Below are 25,366 nucleotides of genomic sequence, written 5' to 3' on the forward strand. Positions count from 1 at the left end.
CAAAGCTCAATAATATTTCTGTTCATTAGCAGTAGTTAAAATATTGACAATAAACGATAGTATTTACAATACTAACAAAAAATATATTCTTAGAGATAAATCATGTAAAAGTGGTAAAGATGTGTATATCTAGTAAATTTTAAAGCTTTACTATGTGTATGTGTATATATACTACACATTATAAGAAAATACAAAAGAAAATACAAAAAAAAAAAAAAGAAAATACATATAAGACAATTTAAATAGAGAAATATACTTCTGTTCATGCATAGAAGACTTAATATAATTAAAGCCTATAATTAACACTAATATATAATAACTGTGTCCATTCTTTCTGAAAAGTATATTATTACAACACAGTTTCAAATCAAAATTTCAACAGAGTTTTTTGGTAGAACTTAACATTATTCTAAAATTATATGTGTTGTGAGTAGTCCACCACTGGCCCTGAGCATCCCTGCAGTTTTTGCTGAATGTACAAGGCTTATTTGTTTCCTGATACTAAGCAGTTTTATAGTCAAATAGGCACCTAAGTAGGTCAAAGGAACCATAGCCTGACCACCATGTAACTACTCTCTCAGGGAGCAGACTGGCTAGTTTGCTCTCCTGTTTTGCTGCTTACTCAAAAAGTGGTAGGCCCTTAACACCAAATTTCTAAGATATAGTACAACCTATCTGCCTGTACAGCATCTATCTGGGGCCACTGTATTGCCTATGGGACTCAGGATAAAGAAACCAGCACAACTATTCTGATGCCATGCTACTGTTTTGCTCTGACTCATTAAGTCGTATTGCCTACTTTTGGCACCTACAGAGTGGTAGCAGTTTTTCTGCTTGCAATCTTCTATGAAGTTCGGTTTTTTCCTGACAACATGGAAGATCAAAATACCAAGAATAGTCAAGATATTCCTGAAGAACAGTAAGATGAAGGGGATTTCCCTATCGCATACTGAGTTATAATGAAACTACAGTAATTGAGACAATATGGTATTGTTGCAGGAACAGACCATACATGCTGATCAGACTCTAGTCAGGAAAATGGAAACCACACTAATTATGAACAGAGATGTTCATACTGCAAACTGTTTAAGCAGGTGCTAGAGGACTAAAATAGCAAAAAAGGAAATAAATTAGCAGAGATTAATAATTACCAATGAAATTCATAATTACAGTTGGAGGCTTCAATACTGTCTCTCAGTAATTGCTGAAACAAGTAGGCAAAAATAAGCAAGCATACACAAAATCTGAACAGCACTATGAATCAACCTGACCTCATATTTATAACAGAATTCACATTTTTCTCAAGTGCATATCAACACTCACCAAGATAGACCATATCATGTACTATAAAACAAATCTTAAATTTAAAAAAAGAAAGAAATCCAGGGCACCTGATGGCTCAGTCAGTTAAGTGTTTGCCTTCGACTTAGGTCATGATCCCAGGGTCCTGGGATTGAGCCCCATGTTGGGCTCCTGGCTCAGCTTCTCCTTCTCCTCCCATCCCCCCCCCCCCCATTCATGCTGTCTCTCTCTATTTCTCTCTTTCAAGTAAATAAAAATCTTAAAAAAAGGAAAGAAAAAAAATCCTACAAAGTATATTCTCTTCCAAACAGAATTAAATTGGAAAGCAATAATAGAAAGATATCTGGAATACCCTTAAATATTTCAAAATTAAACAAACAGCTTCTAAGTATCCTGTAAGTCAAAGAAAAAAAAGTCTTAAGGGAAATGAAAAAATATTTTGAGCTAAATGAAAAAACAACATCTCAAAATCTTTGGGATGGAACTAAAGCAGTAATTAAAGGGGAGTTTATAGCATTAAATGCACATATTAAAAAAGACCTGGGAATCTATGAATAAAAGGCAACTCATATATAAAGGGGAAGAAAGGCTGACATCAGACTTGTCCACAGCAGCACTCATAAAGTCAAAATATAATGGATCAGTATCTGCAAAGTTGTAAGAAAAATATTTCCAAAGAATATTATATTTAGCCAAATTTCTTTAGCAAAAAACAGTATACACTTAAGGTACAGCATAGTTCCATATGTCAATGGCATTGTAATAATCTTGTATGGGGACAGATGGTTAGCTACCCTTGGGGTAAACACAGCATAATATATAGTTGTCCAATCACTATACTGTACACACAAAACTAATGTAACATTGTATGTCAACTATACTTCAATAAAAAAAAGAAAGGAGCATCTTCCACCTTAGTGATGATAAGAGTATGGATCTGTCAGGGGTTGCCACCTGAAGAGTCTGCCTAGAGGGGAAGCCATCACAGAGGAAAGTAGAACTGAGAGAGATAGAGGAAGCAGGTCTAATCAACTACTGAGAGAGATAGAGGAAGCAGGAACTGAGGTGAATGACTGAATTGCTGGATCCAGCCACACTTGAAGGTAATGTACCTCTGAACTTCTAAATAGGAGCCAATAAATTCTCTTTCTCAACTCCCTCCAAATAATAGATCTTCCCAGCAATATAAGAATTTAGAAATTATAGAACCTATAATCCCATCTTTTTAAAAAACCTAGCCAGTGGATCCCTGGGTGGCTCAGCGGTTTAGCGCCTGCCTTGGCCCAGGGCGCGATCCTGGAGTCCCGGGATCAAGTCCTGCGTCGGGCTCCCAGCATGGAGCCTGCTTCTCCCTCCTCCTGTGACGCTGCCTATGTCTACCAATCAATCAATCAATAATCTATCTATCTATCTATCTATCTATCTATCTATCTATCATCTATCTATCTTTAAAAACAAAATCTAGCCAAACAAGAGGTAAGGAATGGGGACATGATGATCAAAGGTTAGTAACTAGCATGAAATCAATTTAAATACAGATTAAATTATTTTGGGAATTATGACTAGTAAAGAGAATTCAACAAATTTTTATCATATAAAATAAAACTAAGAAAAATTGGGAATTGGTAGGAGAGGGCTGTTTTGTTTTTTTGCTAATATCGCCCTTTTTAGATAATCAACAGTCTAAAATTTAAATTTATGATTACAGAGGCAAGCCTAGCCAATCTCTTGAAGCATTTCATATTCTTTATTCTTCATTTTGGAGGAATCATATAGATTATGATAGACTTCTTATGAAACAGCATTTACATAAAGTTCAAAATGTAAATGTGTTTTAAAGTTAACATGTAAAAAAATAAATAAAGTTAACATGCAAACTAATCACATTTTTCTAAATTTTTATTTGACTATTTTTCTACTGATGTAGTCTAGCCCAGCAATTAAAAGCATGGGCTCTGCAGGCAGAAGGTCTAATTTTGCCTGGCAGACTCAGTCGGCAGAGCATGAACCTCTTAATCTTGGGGTTGTGAGTTCAAGCCCCACTTTGGGCAAAGAACTCACTAGGGACACCTGGGTGGCTCAGCATGAGTGTCTGCCTTTGGTTTAGGGTATGATCCTGGAGTTCTAGGATCGAGTCCCACCATCAGGCTCCCTGCATGGGAGCTCCCTGCCTGTGATTCTAGTTCTGTTCACTATTTCTGAGATCAAGTAGATTTTACTTAATCTCTTTTTGTAGTGGCTTCCCCATGTATAGAATGGGATTATTAAAAAAAAAAAGGCACTTTTAAGATTTTTGAGGATTAAATGAATTTACATACTGTTTCGCTGGATGCTAAGTTTTTTCTGCACAGAAAGAATTTAGGTAATTTTCTTTCAAGTTTTCTGAATCACTCGATTTTTTAAAAGTACATGACAATTTTACAAATCTGAAAAAAAATTTTTTGTAAAGGGTATTTTAAAAAAAATTTGAAAAAACTGTTTAGCATAAATAAAACGAAATCCATTAATTATGAAGAAAGGGTACTGTGTACCCTTTAACCAAAGTGGAATTAAAAAAAAATATGTATGTATATATTACTAACATCTAACAAAAAGTTAAGAAATGTACTACAACTCAAAATCTTCTAGGCTCAATATCCATAGCCAGTGTCAAACCACTGCAATGGGATTACAGTTGAGTTTAACTACTAATCAACTACTTAGAATCTAAAAAAGTAGTATAAGTTTCCATTTCTTTGAATTTTGTATTATGAAATTAAAAGCCCTGAATCCCCAAATTATTTTAGTTTAGAATTCTGATTCTTAGCCATTTTGCAGTAAGAGATGCAGAACAATTTTGGAGTAACAACATGAATTATTTCTTTGAGTTTAACTTTACCATCTTTAAAATGAGGATGATAAGATCTATGGATGTAAATGTTTTAGAAGTATAACTTACAAATATTAGTTAAGACTAGTCCTGTCGTCAGCCATCAGTTATGAACTAATTTAGTCAATTAATACTTACTGTAGCTCTACTATGTCCCTGGCATCAAGTTGGTACATCTATTATTTTCATACTGACCAATAAGTTGCTAAGTGTGGATCAATAGTTTAAAAATGATTGTATTCATTTTCATTCATTACCTAGAATGTAGTGAGGTTCAATAAACATTTGCTGAATGAATAAATATCAATGAGAAACTTATAATCAAATTTTAATTTAAAATAATTAGGACTGCTTTTAAGATTTTTGGGGGGGTGCTTAATGTTGTTTTTTAAATACAGTGATCCCTTTTATAAGAATAAATTCTGAGGATCCCTGGGTGGCTCAGCGGTTTGGCGCCTGCCTTTGGTCCAGGTGTGATCCTGGAGTCCCGGGATCGAGTCCAACATCGGGCTCCATGCATGGAGCCTGCTTCTCCCTCTGCCTGTGTCTCTGCCTCTCTCTCTCTCTCAATCTGTGTCTCTCGTGAATAAATAAATAAAATATTAAAAAAAAAAAGAATAAATTCTAAATGCAAGGAAGAGAGTAGCTAGATTCCACAGTCAATCCTCATTATTCATGTATCCTGTATTTGTGAATTTACATCCCTAATAATTTGTAACTCAAAAGTCAATACACAGTGGACACTGGTGGACATTCATAGACCAAAAAATTCATCTCACCTGATGTGTGTGTTCCCAGCAAAGGTTAATAAACAAGATAACTCTCTGCCTTTCTGTTTTAGCTCTATTATAAATGTCTTTTTTAGTGTCTATTTAATACTACATTTTGTGTTTGGGGGGTAATTTTGCTGTTTAGAATGGCCCCCAAATGTATTGTGGAAGTGTTGTCTAGTGTTCCTAAGTGCAAGAAGACCTGAATGTTCCCAACAGAAAAAATGTGTTAGCTAAGCTTTACCCAGGCACAAGTCACAGTGCTACCGGCTGTCAAATCAGCATTATATATTAAAAAGTGTCTTTAAACCGAAACATGTAAACATTCTGAGCAAGACTATACATTTATATTTATCAGTTGACAAAGCTGGTGACAAGACGCTCAAAGGAATCTAACCCTGTAATTCCCCTAAGGTTTAGTATTTACTAGTTGCGGTGACTTTATAGAACATAACTACCATAGTAACAACTTCCATGTTTCAGATAAGTAACTATTTCAAGTTGCTGAATAAAAGCTAAAGTAGAAAAGCAGTGTGCCAACATAGCAAAAGTACTCCAAGCTAGGCAATCAGAATAGCTAATTTTCTAAATTAAGTACTAACTTTCTTTTTTTTTTTTTTTTAATTTTTTTTTTTTTAATTTTTATTTATTTATGATAGTCACAGAGAGAGAGAGAGGCAGAGACATAGGCAGAGGGAGAAGCAGGCTCCATGCACCGGGAGCCTGATGTGGGATTCGATCCTGGGTCTCCAGGATCGCACCCTGGGCCAAAGGCAGGCGCCAAACCGCTGCGCCACCCAAGGATCCCAAGTACTAACTTTCTAAGTTAACTCTATGGAGGTATGGCATTTAATCCTTTGTGCTTCAGTTTTCTGAAGTGTCTGGGTGTTATGATGGGGAGGTCAGGGGCTGGATCAATTTCAGGGACACATTAATTCTCCACTTCTAAAATTGAAGTAAGAGTACTCACTTTGAAGAGTTTCCACTCTTTCTTCTTTCCTATTAAAATCCTGTTGTTGGCTTCCATGTTTTGACTTATATAGAAAGAGATTCTTGTGAGACCTAAATTAAACATAAAAGCATGGGATTGGTTCCATAAAAAGTAGAATAGCTATGAAAAAAAGATAGATGATTTGTCTTAATCTGTTATAGACCTTCTCCTACTTCAGGTTGTTTCCTTGCTGAGTGTCTCCTCTTAACCACGGCCTCTTAAGATTTTTGTTGTCCGACTTCCTCTCTTCCTATCACTTAATTTCCCTATCTCATCTACTTAGAAATCAAGATTCTTTTGACCTCCTAATTATATAGGTGAAGGAAAAAAAAGTCCTCAGACTATCAGCTATTAACTTTCATCTCTCTTGTGGCTTTTAATTACCAAAATAGGAATTCCAAAATTCCTTTACACATAATGATTATTTTTATAGCTTCCAAAAAGAGCTTTTTTGAAATGAAGGCTGTTTGGAAATACAGGGTGTAGCAAAATTTTGACAACACTGCAAAGTTGGTATTATTTCAATTTTTATAAAGGAGCTAGTTTAGATGAAAAATGTAGTTTACCTAAGCTTAGGAAATGATTTTACCACCACCTAAAACCTCTATTTTTACCTAAGTACACATGCAACCTGCTAATCTGTTCCCGTTCTCCCTGTGCTCTAATGTCATTCTCAACCTCTTCACCAGCTCCCCTACTTCTTTTGCCCCAAAATCTAGCTCTCCCTTAGGGAGAATATTTTTCTTTGTGGCCTACTCAAGTAGACAGGTTTAATCTTCTACCTTCTTATGAACTGAGTCCCAGAGGTGGGTCTCTATACTTCTCATTTCCTAACGAATACCACTTTTAGGGTCCTGGTTCCACAGAAATTTTAGCCCTTGAGGATTTATGCCACTGATGTGTATCTCCATCTACCACTCTTCAGAATCATTCACTAACCTTGCAAGCACTTCCCATCATTCAAAGATCTTTCTCTACCCCCCAAGGATGGTTTTATCATGTTACTTCAGTGTTCTCATGGATAACCCATATACAATCCTGACCTCTCAGTTCCTCAGTTCCACTGACCTCCCCCACACCAAACCAAAACCTCGCATCACTGTTCCTGTTCAGCATCTCAGCTGCTCTATCTCTGAAATCATTCATGCAGACTTTCTATTCTCTGAACATGTTACATGTCTGTAACTAAAATGTAGATTAAACATAGTTTTTCAAGTAATTTCATAAAATAGAACTTGGGATATTGGGCAACTCCGGTGGCCCAGCGGTTTAGTATTGCCTTCAGCCCACGGCATGATCTTGGATACCCTGGATCGAGTCCCACATCAGGCTCCCTGCATAGAGCCTGCCTCTCTCTCTGTGTGTGTCTCTCATGAATAAATAAATAAAATCTTAAAAAAAAAAAAAAAAAGAACTTGGGATATTCATCAGAAATGTAACTGTCCCCCACCCCCAGCAACATATCCTTGTTTCTAGGACAGAATTAGAATTTATTAAATATTGGCTTTAAGTTCAAGGACTCCCTATATGTGTATGCTATTAATGGCCTTGTGGAAACAATGTGTAACAACCCAGGATCCCAGAGGCAGATCTCTATGGTTTGGAATTTCAAGACATGTCAAGGTCTTGAATACCTGTTGAGATAAGCAGTCACCTACGATATTCTCTAAATCATAGTATTTATATGACAGTTATTATAACATATCTAAGTCTGTATGAAGTGTTTCAAAGATTTTAAAAGATAGATAAGAAATAGGTCAATTTACTTCACCTCAATAAGGATACTGTATTCCTTGAGAATTCAGTTCCTGCAGGCTGTTTGTCACTAATATTTCAAAAGAAGAAAAAATATGTAAGAATGTAAGCAAAAGAAACTTTGCACAAAGTTAGTACCTACTATATAATCAAGTCCTATTTCAATTTATACAAAATATCTTTGGAAAGAAACTCTGATAATATTAGAACATACAGAGAATTACAACATGGATAATTTTTGCCCAGATGTGCTTACCATATATTAAATCAAGCCTTCACAAACATAAATTAAGCAGAGTTAATGTTATAATCAAGCATTCATATGGCTCTTTCAAAAACTCTTCCATAGATCTTTATTTCCATGGATTCAAGTTTAATTTCTTGCCCTCCCCACCAGGCTCCAAATGAACTTTTTTACCAAGTCCCTTCCCCCTTTGCTGAAGTTAAATTTAGCCTCCACAAACACAGCGTGACCATTTACACCTTTGGGCCTTCAATGGAACAATTCTACTGTCCTAAAAAGACATTTCCTCTTCCATCCAACTGTAAAAATCAAAAGTATCTTTCAAGTGTCTGCCCAATGCTCACTCCTCGTGGAAGCTGTCCATCTCAACTTCTTCAGCATTTAAGTCTATATATTTTAACAAGTTATGTAATGCCTTCTGCTGTTCCTGTTTCATGTCTATAATTCATTTTGTCACAAAATAGCTTATACACTTTATCAGGGCAAAGTTTTTATTTTATCTATCACTGATAACATGACGGTTTCATCTTTCCTATTATTTAATTTTGCAATCACACTTCTGATTCTATCCTTGTTCATTTCTGTCCTGATTTTTATCCTGAGACTGGTGATTTTGATGCTTAACTTGTCCTGATTCTATCTGCCTCCAGGATGGCCTTGATATCTGCTTGGTTCTTGATCTTTATTTTGTCTCTAGTTTCAGTTTTATTCCCTATGTCTAGTGCATTGCAAATTCTTTCAGCTTGACCCTGAATGGCAAGTAAGGGCCTGCTTTGGAGACAACAGAAAGAAGAGAATTCAAAATTGAAGCACGAGACAGGCACGAAAGAGCTTATAGTATTTGAGGATTGGGATGAAGTTCTGTGTTGCTAGAAAGTACCATTTAGGTAGGTAGAGAGAGGCTAATGCTTAGGGATAAGGTTGTATATAAAAAACAAAAGGGGGGGGGGCTAAGTTTGGCTTTGTAAGCCATGCCGATAAACTTCCAACTCTCATCTAGCATGAAACAAAGCCAAAAGAGATTAAGCTGGAAAGTGACTTAAACAGATTTATTCTTATGGGATGCTGACTCTAGAAGTCATGTCAAAGATGGATTTGCATGGTACAAAGCTAAGTAATAACCTAGGACACAAGTGATAAGAAGAATATATTAAAGAAGCATGGAGATGGAAGTCATAACACGTAGGGAGTTAACTGGACATGTAAGGAGAGTCAGGGTACAGAGACAGATGAGAACATCAAGAGTTCTGTTTAGATATAATGACTATATATCCGACTTGAACTCCAATCCCCACCTCGAAGTAAGTAGTTAAGATGAGCAACCTGCAGCAATAAAGTCATGGGACCAAGAAATCCACTGCCAAATCCATCCATCCAGAAATCATAAGGATCTGAGGTCTGGCCTTGAGTTAAGGGTAGAAGAATAGAGGCAATGGACCATAGGTTCAAGAAAAAAACTTTAAAATGGTAGAGTTTATCTTCTTCAATAAGGTTAGCTTCTAAAGCCCAAATGAAAGGTAAAAATCACCCCTGAAAATCCCTAAAGAAATAATTTTGGAGACTGAACTTGTCTCTTACTACAGTAGTCCACCACTTATTTGCAGCTTTACTTTCCACAGTTTCTGTTACCCATGGCTGACTGCATCTGGAAGATCATCCTCCAAAGAATCTTATCAGCCTAACACTATGTCATAATGCCTACATCATTACTCTCACTTCATCTTACCACACAAAGTATTTTATCAGCTCACATTGTCACGCTGTCTCAGAACTCAGATATTCTGAAAGACCACATTCACATAGCTCTTATTACATTATCCTGTTAGAATTCTACTGTTGTTGTTAATCTCTTAGTGTATCTAATTTATAAATTAAACTTTATCAGAGGTATGTATAGATAGTTAAAAACAGAATATATATATATAGGTCTGGTACTTTCAGAGGTTTCGGGCCCAGACTAGGGGTCTTGGAACATACCCCCATGGATAAGGGGTCTATGTGTAGGACTGACATAGCCCATTTCCCTTCGGCATTGAAGCAAATCACAATTTCTTCAGCTGAGCACCAGACCAAGTGGTTAGGCTACTGTTAAAGATGTAAGAAGAGGGCAGCCTGGGTGGCTCAGCGGTTTAGCGCAGCCTTCAGCCTATGGCCTGGTCATGGAGACCCAGGATCGAGTCCCACGTCAGGCTCCCTGCATGGAACCTGCTTCTCCCTCTGCCTGTGTCTCTTCCTCTCTATCTCTCTGTGTCTCTCATGAATAAATAAATAAAATCTTAAAAAAAAAAAAAAAGATGTAAGAACAATGTCTTAAAACACATTCCTCAGTATCCTGGGGCCCATGATGGGGGATGTGAGATCTGAGAACTAAGGGGCACAGATGAGATTCAAGTTTTCAAACTTAACAGTTTCAGAGCACATGCTGCCTGAGAATGTACACTATTTAAACCACTATTTTGCTTAGCACATATAACAATTTACATAAACCATGAAGTAATTGTACAGTATTCCAAATATCCAAATGTTAATAATCAAACATGCCCTCTATAAAAATTGTTAAAAATGTCTCACTAGCAACATGTTCACATAAAGATGCATCCATGAGATTGAAAATAATGAATTTACAAACCTTTTTCCTACATTCAAATTAGCTTCAGTTTCCATTTCAATATTGTTACCATTAGGTTTATCTTGAGAAGTTGTTCTTGACCTTTTACTTTCCACTACTTTTGCTGCTGCCTTAAAAAATGGAGTTGTGGAGGAGGAAGGAATCCATTAGGTCATTTTGAACAAATAGTATTAAAAATAAAGCTTTCTAATATTTTGATAGTCATAACCAATATATCTGTTCACAGGTCAATAAAAAGACTGCATTGTGTTCTCTCCAGTAACTATGACATCAACAGCAGCTGCTTTAGTTACCTGCTTGGTCTACAAGCCTTATAGAGAAAATCTTTCCTTGTATATGTATTTGATACACACAGTGCTTGCTAGGCAATTTTAAGATAAAAGGTTACTTTAAAAAAAAAAAAAACAATAAAAATTCCAGATTGGGGCACCTTTGTGGCTCAGTTGGTTAAGCATCTGCCTCTTGATTTCAGCTCAGGTCATGATCTCAGGGTTGTGGGATCAAGCCCCAGAATGGGCCCCACGCTGATCATGGAGTCTTCTTGGATTCTCTCACTCCCCCTGTACCCCCTTAAATAAACAAGCAAAATCTTAAAAATTAAATAAAAATTTTTAAAAAATTCTAGGTATCTACTACACTCCCTTAATCAGTACTCCATTATAACATTAAGTTAAAATTTTTTGAGGCCAAGACTGAGAATAAAATATTATAAAAAAATCTTTTTAGGGACACCTGAGTGGCTCAGCTGTTGAGTGTCTGCCTCTGGCTCAGGGTGTGATCCTGGGATCCGGGACTCATGGAGTCCCACATCAGGCTCCTCGCAAGGAGCCTGCTTCTCCCACTGCCTGTGTCTCTGTCTCTCATGAATAAATAAATCTTAAAAAAAAAAAAATCTTTTTAAAAGGTCCTTCTTCAGCCCAATTTTACTTTTTCCAAAAACATGCTAAAAATTTCTTTAATCTGCTCTCCCCTCAACTTTAATTCTGAAAAATTTCCCCAACTCTTATTTCATAAAGTTTAAAAACACTGCAAAGATCACTAATAAATGTTACTAATTATAACATTTTGCCATTCTTCTACAAAATCACTAAATAAAATTCTGATTACTTTTAAGGATTTCTATTTCAAGTATTCCCCTTTATAATAACAATTTCTCCTTACTCTACTGTTAGAGTCTGAAACATGCATACCTTCATAAGAAAGGCTGAGGATTTTTCGTTTATCACATAATCCACATAACTCTTAATTTTCTCCATCATGTGGTTGTAGGTGAAGTGTTGAAAAATGGAGTGAAATGTGTCTTTCTGAGAGATTATCACAAGCAATTTCCTTTTTAAAGGCTAAAGACAACAGGAAAAATGTATTAACACATAAATCACAAATAAGATAGAAATTTTGTCTTATTTAATTAAAAAAATCACATTATAAACTCAGAGACACAGGAGATTTTTTTAAATAAATTCTCCTATTTTAAACGGCTCACCAATATATTTTTTCTTACTTTAAAAAAAACCTACTTTGCATTTCACACACATACAAAAGGATTAAAAAATGATGAACCTGAATGTCCACTGCCAAGTTTAAGAAAATCTCATCTGTACAACTGAAGACATTGTTTACTACCATAATGATTGCACCTCCAGCTTCTCCTCTCCTCAAGGTGGCCATTATCTTGAATTTAGAATTTATCATATCCATACATTCCTGTAACTTGCACTAAGTATGAATGTACCTTTAAATATATGGTACTATTTAGCATATGCATATTTTTCTGAAACTTCCTATGTTTGCTCACTCTGTGACATTTATCCATGTTGATTTGATTTTTATAGAACTAATTACTTTCACTATAAAACAATATTCCACTGATCAAAAATACCACTTATTCATCCATTCTTCCAGCCTTTTGAAAGATTTTAAAAGCTATTTTCTATTACTGCAATACTGTTGAACATTTTTCTACAGGTCTTCTTGTGGACAGTACAAGTTTCTCTTGGACTTGTTCTTTCAAGGCTGGTTATACAATAAAAGCTACAGATCCTTAAAAAAATTCTACTTAGGCTCTATTCAGATCAATTGTCTTAACAGGGCAAACTGTTTTTTTTTTTTTTTTTTTTTTTTTTAAGATTTCATTTATTTATTTATTCATGAGAGACAGAGAGAGACAGAGGCAGAGACACAGGCAGAGGGAGAAGCAGGCTCCATGCAGGGAGCCTGACGTGGGACTCAATCCTGGGTCCTCAGGATCATGCCCTGGACCGAAGGTGGCACTAAACTGCTGAGCCACCCAGGCTGCCCTTTTTGTTTTTTATAAATAAAACTTCATGGCTTTTAGGGAAGCCTGGATGGCTCAGTTGGTTGAATGGCTAACTCCTGATTTTGGCTTAGGTCATGATCTCAGGGTTCTGCGATCAAGCCCTGAGTTGGGCTCTACGCTAAGTGGGAGTCTGCTTAAGATTCTCTCCCTCTGTTAAAAAAAAAAAAAAAAAAAAAGATTCTCTCCCTCTGTCTTTCCCCTCATTTGGGCTCTAAAATAAGTAAATCAATCTTGAAAAAACAAACCAAAAAACCCGTTCATGGCTTTTAAAATGGGCAGCAAGAATAAAAACAATTACTTCAGGGTATTTATCTAGAAGTAGAATTGCTGGAATACATACTTACAGATTTTGCTAAAATGCTCTCCAAAGTTTAAGTACTAATTTATAGCACTAAGAAGGTATGGCAGCCTTAACATTTCCCCACTCTTTGAGCCAACTGTTAGTATTCTAAGATATTTTAATCATTGTCAGTCTGAGGTATAGAAATACTATTTCAATATATCACATGGGATTGCCCGGATTACTCACACTAGTGAGGTTAAACATTTCCTCTTATGCTTACTGGCTGTAAGGTTTCCTCTTCTGTGAGGTACAGAGTGGGGTTTGCAGTAGCCTAACAGTGCTAAGGCAAAAAAGTAGAGGCAAGGAACCCAATAAACAGATCAGGCTCTCAGCTGACATCTCTGGAGGGTTATACCCTAGGAACAGGGGCAAATTAGAGACAGACCAAGCCTTAATAAAACTTCAACCAACTCTTGACTCAGCATAGTCCCTCAACAGATTAAGGTGACCAGTCCCCAACTCTCTACAAGCACAGAAAAAGGTGCTCAATTTCACTAGTCAAAGAAAGAGAAACTAAAACCCAATGTGATACTACCACATATTTGCCAGAAGCACTAAAAGGAAAACTACAGAGAAGGTCTGTGAAGCAAGTACAACTCTTCCACACTACTGAAGGAATGGACAGAACCACTTTGGAACACTGTTTGGCAATATCTACTAAAACCGAGTATGTACATATCTGATAACCCATCAATTCTATTCCTAAGTATATAACCAATAGAAACACATATGTATTCTACAAAGAATATGTAAAAGAATGTTAATAGCCAAAACCCGGAAATAAATGTTGCTCAACAGTAGAATGGAGAAGTTGCATATTCCAACAATGGAACATTGAGAATAAATGAACTATTGTTACAAGCAACTCCATGGATCAATCTTACATAAACTTGCTATATGATTGCATTACATAAACTTCGGAAACAAGTAAAACTAAACTTGGATGTTGTAAGTCAGGATAGTGGTTATCCTTAGGAAGGTGGGAGGGATAGTGACCGGAGGGTGCTGGCAATGTTCTTTTTCTTGATCTAGGGGGTCATCACAAAAGCATGTTTCTTTTGTGAAAACACATCTCTTTATACACTATATTACACGTATGCTACTAAAGGTATGCTGCTGTTCAATAAAAAGTTCACTAAAAAATGTATAAAACTGGGGATCCCTGGGTGGCTCAGCGGTTTGGTGCCTGCCTTCGGCCGGGGCCTGATCCTGGAGACCTGGGACTGAGTCCCAGGTCAGGCTCCCTGCATGGAGCCTGCTTCTCCTTCTGCCTGTGTCTCTGCCCCCCTTTCTCTTTTTTTCTCTCTCTCTGTGTCTCTCATGAATAAATAAATAAATAAAATCTTTTAAAAAAATGTATAAAACTATCATTTCTTTAAGTTTTATTCCAACAATGCTTTGTTTTTAATATTTAAAAACTAAGTTCAATTGACCTTAACATTACACATATACACAAAAATTACTAATGATCACATAAGAAACCTCTAGAAATAAGCTAATTATAATGCTTTTTTTCTGGGGGTACTTGGGTAGTTCAATAGGGTAAGCAGCTGCCTTCAGCTAAGGCCATGATCCCAGGGTCCATCAGACTCCCTGCTCACTGAGAAGTCTGCTTCTGCCCCTCTCCCCTGCTCATGCACATGCTGGCACTCTCTCTTTCTCCCTCCATCTCAAATAAATATATAAACAAAATCTTTTAAAAAATGCTTTTTTTTCTCTACTTGTGCTGCCCAATATAGTAGCCATTAGCCATAAGTAGTTACTGACCCCTTGAAATGCGAGACCTGAATTTAGATAGAAGTATAAATACACACCAGATTTCAAAGACTCAGTACAAAAAACAAAGTGTAAAATATTCCACTAATACTTTTTTATGTTGCTTAAACATTAAAAGTAATGTTTTTGGATGTATTTTGGGCTAAATGAAATATTAAAATCCATTTCACTAGGTTTTTTGACTTACTATGGCTACTAAAACACATATGACTTGCAATTATATTTCTATTGGACAGCACTGCTCTATACTGTTTAAAAGATAAAGCATCCCTTTCTTCCTCTAGTATTCTTTCATTTACTTCCATAGACGCAGTTCTAAAAATTCTAATTTAAACAACTACCTCATAAGAATTCGGGTCATCAAATATTCTTTCAAAGACTTCTTCTGCTTCTTTAAAATTGCCATTTTCCATACAAACAGCTATAGCCTAAAAGACAGGATGACAAATACACATCTTAGATTATTTTTTACAAATGTAAAGTTGCTGTTTAATATTGAAGTAAGTCTTGTTACGTCTAAACTACTTCACTATCTTTTCAAAGATGAAAACTGTGGTTTGAAAAAGATGTAAACATTTTTCATTGGCCCCTTGCATATTTTATTTGCTAGTAAATGCCCAGCTTTCTAGATTTTTTGAATTTAGGCCAATTAAAAGCAGACATTAATAAACAAATTAGGAGCTACATTATGTACATTTAAGACCCACCTAAATATTAATTTTAGCAAAAGGAAAATGAGGGAGGAGGTTGATGGTGTTCATGACAGGAGGATATTTAAAATTAGCTAGTTAGGATCCCTGAAAAATCTCTAATAGAAACCTAGGAAGCCAGATGATTCTGAATGATCATTTGATAAACTGGCCTGATACTGTGGTAAAATAGGGACCAATCATTACCATCTGGGTAGGTCTGTAAACTTTGACAAGCTATTTAACCTCCTGTGCCTGTTTTTTGTATGTCAAATGGTAGAGATATAAGCACCTACTTGTAGGGCTGCTATAAGAATTGAAGTTCTACATGAAAAGTGCTTAGAATACTACCTGACAAATAGTAATGTATTACATGTTTGCTATGTATTTACAGTAACCTACTCAACTTTATCTTAGTATATTAATGATGGTCTCCTTCTCTAGAAACCCCCAAAACAGACATAACAAAACTCTCTGTCCCAGGCTGAAATTCTTAAAAGTAGCAGTCATATTTCTGCCCATTCTCCTCCAGTTTAATTCTACTGGACAGTCACCATACTAACAATAATTAACTTTTGGGAAGGTGGGACATCACCTGGATTTTCTCTTCTACCCAACGATAAAATAATTTTCTAAAAATGAAGACAAATTTATTTAACTAGAACAATCCTTAGTATTTGCTCTGCCCATTAGCAAAATATACTTTCCCTGCTATTTTATCTTTGGATGACTTTTTAAGCTTCTCACTCTTTAATAGGTTACTCCTTAAATTTCCTCTACAAGATTAAAATTTTACATTATCTTATTTACAAAAATCCACTGATTTCTTACTGAATACTTATTTTTTTCATATTTGTAATCTTGAATAGAAATTGGGAGAGCACAAAGCACTGGTTTTTGAAAGTTGCTTTGTGATCTTTAAGTCAATGCAGTATATTTTCTTACGTGGGGGCAATACATACTTAAGTAGCAAACATTAAGTCCTAGTTATTAGAGCATGCATCAAGACTATAAACCAAAGGTCAATTTACTAAAGAGAATGATTATATTAAGTTTTACTTTGAATTTACCGCCCAACTTCTATTAAGTGGCCCTTAGTTTCTTTAGATGTAATATGTTTATTTTCTAGCAAAATAATAATAATGCAGTACACATACATACCTGAATTTTAATTAAATTCTGTATTTCTTCATGAAGCTTGTCATGTTCTGTTTCCATTGAAGCCCAAATCATCAGGGCTGATTCCAAGGGTGTAATTTGTTCATCAGTTTCAAATTGTGCATCTTTTAAAACCAGAACAAAGATAAGTAACTTAGGAAGCTAAGTAAAACCTTACTTTGTCAGTTTTTTATGAATTAATTTCTTTAAATATTTACTGAGTATATACTATGTACCAGGCACTATTACTGTATCCAACAGGTTAGCCAAGTGATTTTTCAAGTTAATTTCCTTTTCCTTCTTTGAAAAATTAGAAGGAGCAAGCAATTTCAATGTTAGTAGCTTCAACAATTTCTACTTTATTTCCTATTGTCTTCTCCTAATTGTTTCTCCAATATTTTAAACATAAAAATATATTAATTCATATACAAAGTCTCTCTATATTTCAGGCCCTGTGTCAGATATTTAGGATATGACCAGGAAGAAAAAGAGTTCCTGCCCTTATGAAATTCATATGCCAGCTATGAAAAAAGACAAATCAATGTGATTGGTACTTTACCAAATTTATTATGCCGGTGTTCTCAATCCTACCTATGCCTCGAAATCATCTGAGGAGCTTTTAGAAAAATACAGATGCCTAGACCCGTCCTTTAGAGATTGATTTAATTAGTACAAGGTAGAGCCCCATGTATTTGTATTTTCCAAAAACTCTCTAGGAGGATCTAGTGTATCTGAGAAATAGAAGATTAGCTCTATGAAAGGATACCGGAAAGAATCCTTTATGAAAGAGAAACCATCCAAATTGGGACATTTAGGATAAATAGGAGATAACTAAGTGAAGAGGATAAGGAGGGGAAGGAGAACATTTCAGGAAGGTAGCAACAGAACATAAAGTAGAGGAGGACAAAAGATATTCACACTCATAGTCAACACATATTAAGGTATGTTAGGCACTAAACTAAGTGCCTAAGGTGCAGTAGCTCCATTATCCACACGATTTCTTTAAAAGAGTATATAATATATAACATTATCAACCTTGTCTTATAAAGTAGGACCTGAGTCTTAGGTCACATAGCTAGCAAGTAGCAGAAGTGGACACCAGAACCCTTAAAAACCACAACTGTGTCTCAGAAACAAGTTATTCCTGTGTTTCAGGAATAACAGGATGCCTGGTAAGTCTAGAGTACATGCTGGAAAGCATGAAATATGAAAATGCAAAGGCAGATTGCCTAATCCTTCTTCATTTCACATTGGTTTTTCTTTTAAAACCTCATTTAAATATTTGCATTTCCTATTCTTTTTGGACATTATCTAACCCATCTCATTAATCTGTTGCCCTCTTATAAATGTGAGATATAGAAAACCAATGTGTCTATGTTAGACCTTTAGAATGTTTTTAGTAGACTTTCACTTTCAGGTAGAATGTAGGACACTGCAGTAGGCCAACACTCTCATTACATGTAGAACAAAGTAGGGTAAGTTGCAAAATCATATTGCTAAAGACATGGGATAGTGGTGGAAGCAAGAGAACTAGATGAACTACATTTCCAGGGGTGAGGTGAGTGGATGATTTGTAGCTTTTCTTCCCTGGCTTTGTTTGCTTATAAGGATGAGAATTCAGTGTATTCCAGGCAGGGAGATTTTACTGGGGTAAGGTAAACAAAGGCTTTTAGTGGTTTCCTTGGGGCTAGCTTGGTGGACTAGAAATTAGGAGAACTGAAAACACATGGTTGGTTTTTGCCTCAGGACTCTTGCTGAATTCTGGAGCACTGCAGAAAGCTGAAGTGGAAAGGAAGGAAGTCTCCCACAGTCCTCAGATCGAGTCCTACATCAGGCTCCTTGCTCAGCAGAGTCTGCTTCTCCCTTTGCCTGCCACTCCCCCTGCTTGTACTCCTCTCTCTCTGGCAAATAAAGAAAATCTTAAAAAAAAAAAAAAGTATAAAATATATCTGAGATTTCAAAGACTCTGCAAAAAAAGGGGTAAAATATCTCATTAACACGTTTTTTTTTTCATTAACACGTTTTATACTGATTTTATGTTGATATATAGTTTAGAAATATTGGGATAAGTAAGATACTGCTAAAATTAATTCTACCTATTTCTTTTAAATTATATATATAGCTCACATATTTCTACTAGGCAGTGCCGCTATTGAGCAACCACTTTATTAAAAAAAAAAAAAGCAAGAGTTACGCATAACTGAAAATCCAACATGCAAATTAAAATAAAATTTAGCTGCCTCACTTGAGTCCATTATGCTGAGCTATATTGATTCTTGATAATTGACATGGGTCTATTATGTCTAAGATATACCTAAAAGGGGATCCTGGTGAATTTCAAGATCAATGGGGTCACACACAAAAATTTGCATGTCTTTACAGAAAGAAAGGACAGGTTGAGGGATCCCTGGGTGGCACAGTGGTTTGGTGCCTGCCTTTGGCCCAGGGCGGAATCCTGGAGACCAGGGATCAAATCCCACGTCGGGCTCCCGGTGCATGGAGCCTGCTTCTCCCTTTGCCTGTGTCTCTGCCTCTCTCTCTCTCTCTTTCTCTGTGTGACTATCATAAATTTAAAAAAAAAAAGAAAGGACAGGTTGGGGGACAGGTTCGGGGACAGGTTGTAGGGGAAAAAAGTAAGATTCACTGAACAATTGCTAATATATGAAACAAAGTTGGCATTTCAGAATATGTTGTCATATTTAATTTACAAAACAACTGTTAACAACCACACTAGCTTATTGTCTACATGGTCAAGAATTCTACAATTATGTCTACATTAAGACGGTTTTCTTCTTTAGCTACAGGCCCAGACTACCTATAATTCTGTCTCCCTAACATTTACTCTGCTTCTAATCCTATTCACTTACAGGCCTAGCTTCACTACTAAAATGGAGCATACTATGTAAGCCAGAACTAGATAGTGAGGGCCATGAGAGTGGTACTAACATATTGGGATTTTATGTAACACAACAGGATTATAAGTAAGCAGCTCATGTTAAGTACCACCTACCACCTGGTACTGTTGGGAAAGCATTTCATAAATTGTAAAAGCCAACATAAATATGTAATTATTTATTTGCGACAAAAGGTCCTTGAAATGACCATGTTGTGGGGCAGCCCAGGTGGCTCAGCGGTTTACCATCATCTTCAGTCCAAGGCCTAATCCTAGAGACCTGGGATCGAGTCCCATGTCGGGCTCCCTGCGTGGAGCCTGCTTCTCCCTCTGCCTATGTCTGTCTGTCTGTCTCTCTCTTTCATGAATAAATAAATAAAATTTTTAAAAAAATGACCATGTTGTAAGTATCAGCCATTTCTAATAAACTGAAGCAGTCTTGGGCAGCCCTGGTGGCGCAGTGGTTTAGCGCCACCTGCAGCCTGGGGTGTGATCCTGGAGGCCTGGGATCGAGTCCCACGTCGGGCTACCTGCATGGAGCCTGCTTCTCCCTCTGCCTGTGTCTCTGCCTCTCTCTCTCTGTGTCTGTCATAAATAAATAAAACCTGCTAAATAAATAAATAAACTGAAGCAGTCTTGCCTGTTACAATCTAAAACAAACTGTGGCGATAAAGGAGGGATATTATACCTACAAATCATATTTGCCTATCTAAAGAAGGGCTGAAATCCAGTTCAAATAAGAGGTGTCAATTATCATAGTTGCTAGTAAAAAAATATATATATGATAGTAAAAGAGTCACCACCAAGTTACCATAGTCAAATTTGAAACTCTCCAAGACTGTTCATGAAGTGTGGCTCCTCAGTAACAGTGTTAGAATCACTGGGGAAGTTACTAGAAATATAAATTCCAGGGCCCTTCTCAACCAACCTATTACATCAGGAATTCATGATGGGGAATTCTGTGTGTGTGTGTGTGTGTGTTTTGAACAAGTTCTCTAATAATCCTGAAAAAAAATAAATTTGACAACCAGTGCTCCAAAAGGATTAGAACTATATTTCTTTTACTTTGCTTTAGATATGCTTCTGTAGATGTACATGCCAAATACATTGTGCCAACTCTCAAAAACAAGTAATAACTCCCATCTGTTTCTTCTCATCATTTTACCTTTAGACATAGATTGAAATATTTCCAAAGTAAGATAAAAACATATTTACCGAGGGATTTTCCTGCAGCGATTCTTGTCAAAAATTGACATATGTATATAGTTCTCAGTTGATAAGCTGTTAGACTGGACAGTCCGTGAATAATAGCTGAAGAAGAAAAACATGAATTTTATTAAAACAGTTTTTTAAAATATTTTTTTTCTTTATTTATTTATGATAGTCAGAGAGAGAGAGAGAGAGAGAGGCAGAGACACAGGCAGAGGGAGAAGCAGGCTCCATGCACCGGAAGCCCGATGTGGGATTCGATCCTGGGTCTCCAGGATCGCGCCCTGGGCCAAAGGCCGGCACCCAACCACTGCACCACCCAGGGATCCCAAAACATTTTTTTTTAAAAAGCCAAACTTGACCCAGCAGTGCCTCTGTGTGGTTGGTTAATAGGTTACAAAACAAGAAAAAACTGTCACAAACTGAGAGCTGTATGCTTTTATTTACGGGCAATTTTTTTTTAAATGAGAAAAATAGCAATGAACACGTCTTGCAAAATAAAAACAGATTTTCATATGCAGATAACATTTAATAGTACTTCCACAGGTAGCACTCTATACTAACAAAAGGGGCGATTTGTTAGTATAGATTCAAACTGTAAAACGTGTCAAATCATTAGCTGGAAGCTTATGTCTTAAAACCTCTAATACTATAGGAATATTTTATATTTTGGTCAAGGTTCCAGTTAAGTGAGTCTGTTAAGTTGACAAAGATCTTAAAAATATATTTATTGGGGCAAGATGGCCGCAACAGGGATGGCCCGGTGGTGTTGGGGGTGGGGGGTGGGGCTAGATACTAGGCCCCGTGCCTTTCCTGTGAGCTCTGAGGATCAAGTGGGCTCACAGCCCAATCTGACAAACACGTTGGCTTTTCTCAATGTGGGCACACTGAAATAAAGCCTCTGCCCCAACAGGCAACTCCAGCATACCACAGGCCTGACCTGGAAGCTCCTGGAGGGCTGCAGTGTAAGCACCAGTTGGAGGTATGAGGCCAGTCAAGCTGGTCCTGCTGTCCCTGACAGGTGTGACGCTGAGCACCCTATGGGCCCAGGGAGGCAAGGCCTCCCTCAGGGCAGCCATCTCTGCTGGTTGCTCTGCCAAGCAGAGGCTCTGGTAGCAGCTGTCAGTGGGCATGTCAGATCTGCCATGCTGGCTGGTGGAAGAGTTTGTGTTGGCTGAAAAAGGTGCTCCATGTTCTAATTCCCAGGCTAAAACCACCTCAGGTGGAGTTCCTCAGAGTATGTGGAGAAAATCATGTGCAGTTCATCTAAGAGGAATGTTCAAAAGCTGCTGCTCAGCTCTAATGTAACAACACTTGTTCTGGAAATTTGAAGAGGCTACTGAGAGCATGGTTTTGTTCATTTGTGATAGTTGGACAGAAAAGCTCTGGAAAAATCCTGGAAGCAAATCAAGTCCCTGTAGAGGTCTTTTATGCTTTGATAAAGGTGTTAGGGACAGTACCTCAGATGTAGACAGTACAATGAATGGGCTCATGCTCCTCATTCTTGGGACTTGTGGTCATCCCCTTCTCTGTCTCCTGTCTAGATCATTACCAAGCAAAATAAAAGAGAATGGTTCCCTTTCCTATTGTAACTTGATTTGGGACAGGAAGTCATGGAGCCAGACATGGAAAAGGGGTGGCAACCTTAGGCCCCAGTTTACCAACTACCTATATCTTCCCCTTCTGCTACTGATTTAAAACTTTCAGGATACAATTTCAGCAAAAAAAGTTTACTTCTCAGTCAGAACCTGTTTCTCCACAACCCTAACTTCAAAGAAGAAAAACTGCAGATGTATAAAAACAAATTTATTAATATTAATTTCCCAAATATTTGAATGCCCGCCCAGATATTATGAGTATAATGGTGCATAAGCCATAATCGTAGGCCTCAGTGTGTTTATTATTACTATGTAGTTAACAAAAGATAAATGATTAAACAGTAAAAAAACATGGAGAAAACTGAAAAACTACAGAATGCTGTGATGCATGTAACAAACCTTTAGAGCGTCTTTTTGTAGCTAGCTGGAGAAGTTGGAAAGCTTCTCTGAGGAAATCATGTTTAAAGACCTGAAGGTATGACTGTTATACTTCACCCAGGGCTTGGTTGGTATGTATTACAAACATTATATCAACTAGCAAAACCAAAAGCAGTCATCCTGCAGCTACCAAGGAAATAAATATTTTTTGTATGTATTTCCTCAATTCTAAACTAGCATAATCTTATGTTATTCTAGAGATTATTCAGACGAAATATAGCCACAATTTAAACAGGATTCAGAGAGAATAGAAAAGTTATATAAAATTTAAACAATTCATTCAATACTTACTAAACATCTACTGCTACCCAATGTCAGGGACTAATAAGACAGCCAGCCCCTGCCCCTCAGGAAGGTTTTAGTTTGAGAAGACATAACTCAAAATTTATGTCAGTTATTATTTAAAATTTTAATGCCACCAAGGTTAAGTATGGTATAGAAGCAAAACAAAAGGACCTGTGCCATCCTAGAGAAGAAAGTCAGACCTCCATCTTCACTTCACTCTATGTTCAATTTAGTCCACTATGCAATAACTACAAATACCCTACATAGCACTGCCCTGCCTTTTCCTCACCTGTAACAAAACACTGATGACAAAAAACACATTAGGGACATCAAATGACTAGCTTTAATAGCAACTGTATTTAAGCACTGATAATACAAGGCACTATTCTAAGCACTTTACACCAGTGGTTTTCAACTAGGGATGAATTTGTCCCCTAGGGACATATGGCAGTGCTGAAGACAATTCTGATCATCATGAGTAGAAGGGGTGTGCCCCTAGCATTTAGTAATTGAGGTCAGGGATGCTGCCAAACATTCTACAATGTACAGGAGAACCTCCACCTTCATGCCTACACAACCCCTGCCCCCACCATGCATTCACAGAAGAATTACATGGTTCAAATGTCAGTAGTGCTGAGGCTGAGAAACTTTGCTCTATACCTGAGAAACAGCTCTGTGAGATAGATACTACATCACCATTTTACAGATGAGGAAATCGAGGTACCAAGAAGTTAGTAACGTGCTTCAGGCCTTACAGCTAGAAAGTAGCAGAGCCAGGAATCATACTCAGACCATTTATTCTGGGGCCCACACTCTTAATCACTAGCTTTACACTGCTTCCCATGGAGAAAGAGAGGTTAGGAATACAGTCTAGAAAAGGCATTATCTGAGGTAAGGGAGATGCGTGAGAACAATTCTGAGTCAGAATGAAAGAGCTAGGGCAGCCCGGGTGGCTCAGCAGTTTAGTGCTGCCTTCAGCCCAGGGTGCGATCCTGGAGACCCGGGATCATCCCATTTTGGGCTCCCTGCATGGAGCCTGCTTCTCCCTCTGCCTGTGTCTCTGCCTCTCTGTCTCTCATGAATAAATAAATAAAATCTTAAAAAAATAAAAAAACAGTTTACTCTTCTCTGGGTTTCTGTGCCCTTAAAATAATAGAGGTAACCTAGATTATTCTTTGGGGCTTGATCTAGAACCTCAAAAGGAGTCTTTATTTTTCAGAAAGGTAATTCTGTAAATTAACAGAATTACTATGAAGATATTAGTCCTATATACCCTCCACCCAGTTCCCCCTATTAGTATGGTATATATTACATTAATGAGCCAACATTAATAATGTTTAAAGTTCTTAGTTTTCCTTAGTTTTTACTTAACTTCCTTTTTCTGCTTGCAAATCCCACCCAGGACACATTACATTTACTTATCGTGTTTCTTTAGGTGTCTCTTGGCTATGAAAGTTTCTGACTTTCCTTGGTTTTGATGACCTTGGCAGTTTGTATTGGGATTTGTCTGCTGTTTTCCTTACAATTTGACTGGGGTTAATGGGTTTTGAGAATATCAGAGTTCCATTTCAACACATCATATCAAGTATAGATACTACCAAATGTCACTGTTCTTGTTGACCTTGATTACATAGGCATGAAGTAGTGCTTGCTAAATTTCTTGAATGTAAAGTTTTCCTCCCTCCAATTCCATACTGTAGTCTTCAGAATAGTCACCATGCACAGTACACTTAAGGAGTGGGGTGTTATACTTCACCTCCTTGTGAAGGAGTGGAGTGTTATACCTCACCTCCTTGAGGTGAAGGAGTAGGGTGTTATACTTCACCTCCTTGAGGATATAGCAGCTACATAAATTACCGGGGATTCTTCTGCATGAGATTGTTTTTTCCTGCCACTTATTTTTTCCATCTTTATTTACATCAATATGTATGGACTCATAATTATTTTACCTTTGGACTCTAATCCAAACTATTTTCTTGCTTGAGTTGCTCTGGCCATTGCAAGCTCTGCAGTTGCTTCTGTGTCCCTTTGTGTTGCCACCATTGTGAGTTTTTCTGTTTGGGGGTTTGGTTTTTAAGTACTCCCTTACTTTCTGGCACA

The 25,366-nt window shown here is 37.0% G+C and overlaps 1 protein-coding gene across 3 annotated transcripts in view; it reads right to left on the minus strand.

The window, feature by feature from the left end:
• Window positions 1-25,366, minus strand: part of TERF1 (telomeric repeat binding factor 1) — a 37,347-nt gene that overhangs the window by 10,026 nt on the left and 1,955 nt on the right. For 2 of the 3 annotated variants that reach the window (XM_077876580.1, XM_077876578.1), the window contains exons 2-8: window positions 20,952-21,047; window positions 16,847-16,968; window positions 15,338-15,424; window positions 11,751-11,900; window positions 10,561-10,670; window positions 7,704-7,757; window positions 5,912-6,003 (exon numbers count right to left, since the gene is read on the minus strand). In XM_077876580.1, the coding sequence (XP_077732706.1) occupies window positions 5,912-6,003; window positions 7,704-7,757; window positions 10,561-10,670; window positions 11,751-11,900; window positions 15,338-15,424; window positions 16,847-16,968; window positions 20,952-21,047 (711 nt within the window). The remainder of the gene's footprint in view (window positions 1-5,911; window positions 6,004-7,703; window positions 7,758-10,560; window positions 10,671-11,750; window positions 11,901-15,337; window positions 15,425-16,846; window positions 16,969-20,951; window positions 21,048-25,366) is intronic. The other variant, XM_077876579.1, reaches the window with a different exon arrangement.

This window comes from Canis aureus, chromosome 28 (assembly GCF_053574225.1).
Source record: "Canis aureus isolate CA01 chromosome 28, VMU_Caureus_v.1.0, whole genome shotgun sequence".
NCBI lineage: Eukaryota > Metazoa > Chordata > Mammalia > Carnivora > Canidae > Canis > Canis aureus.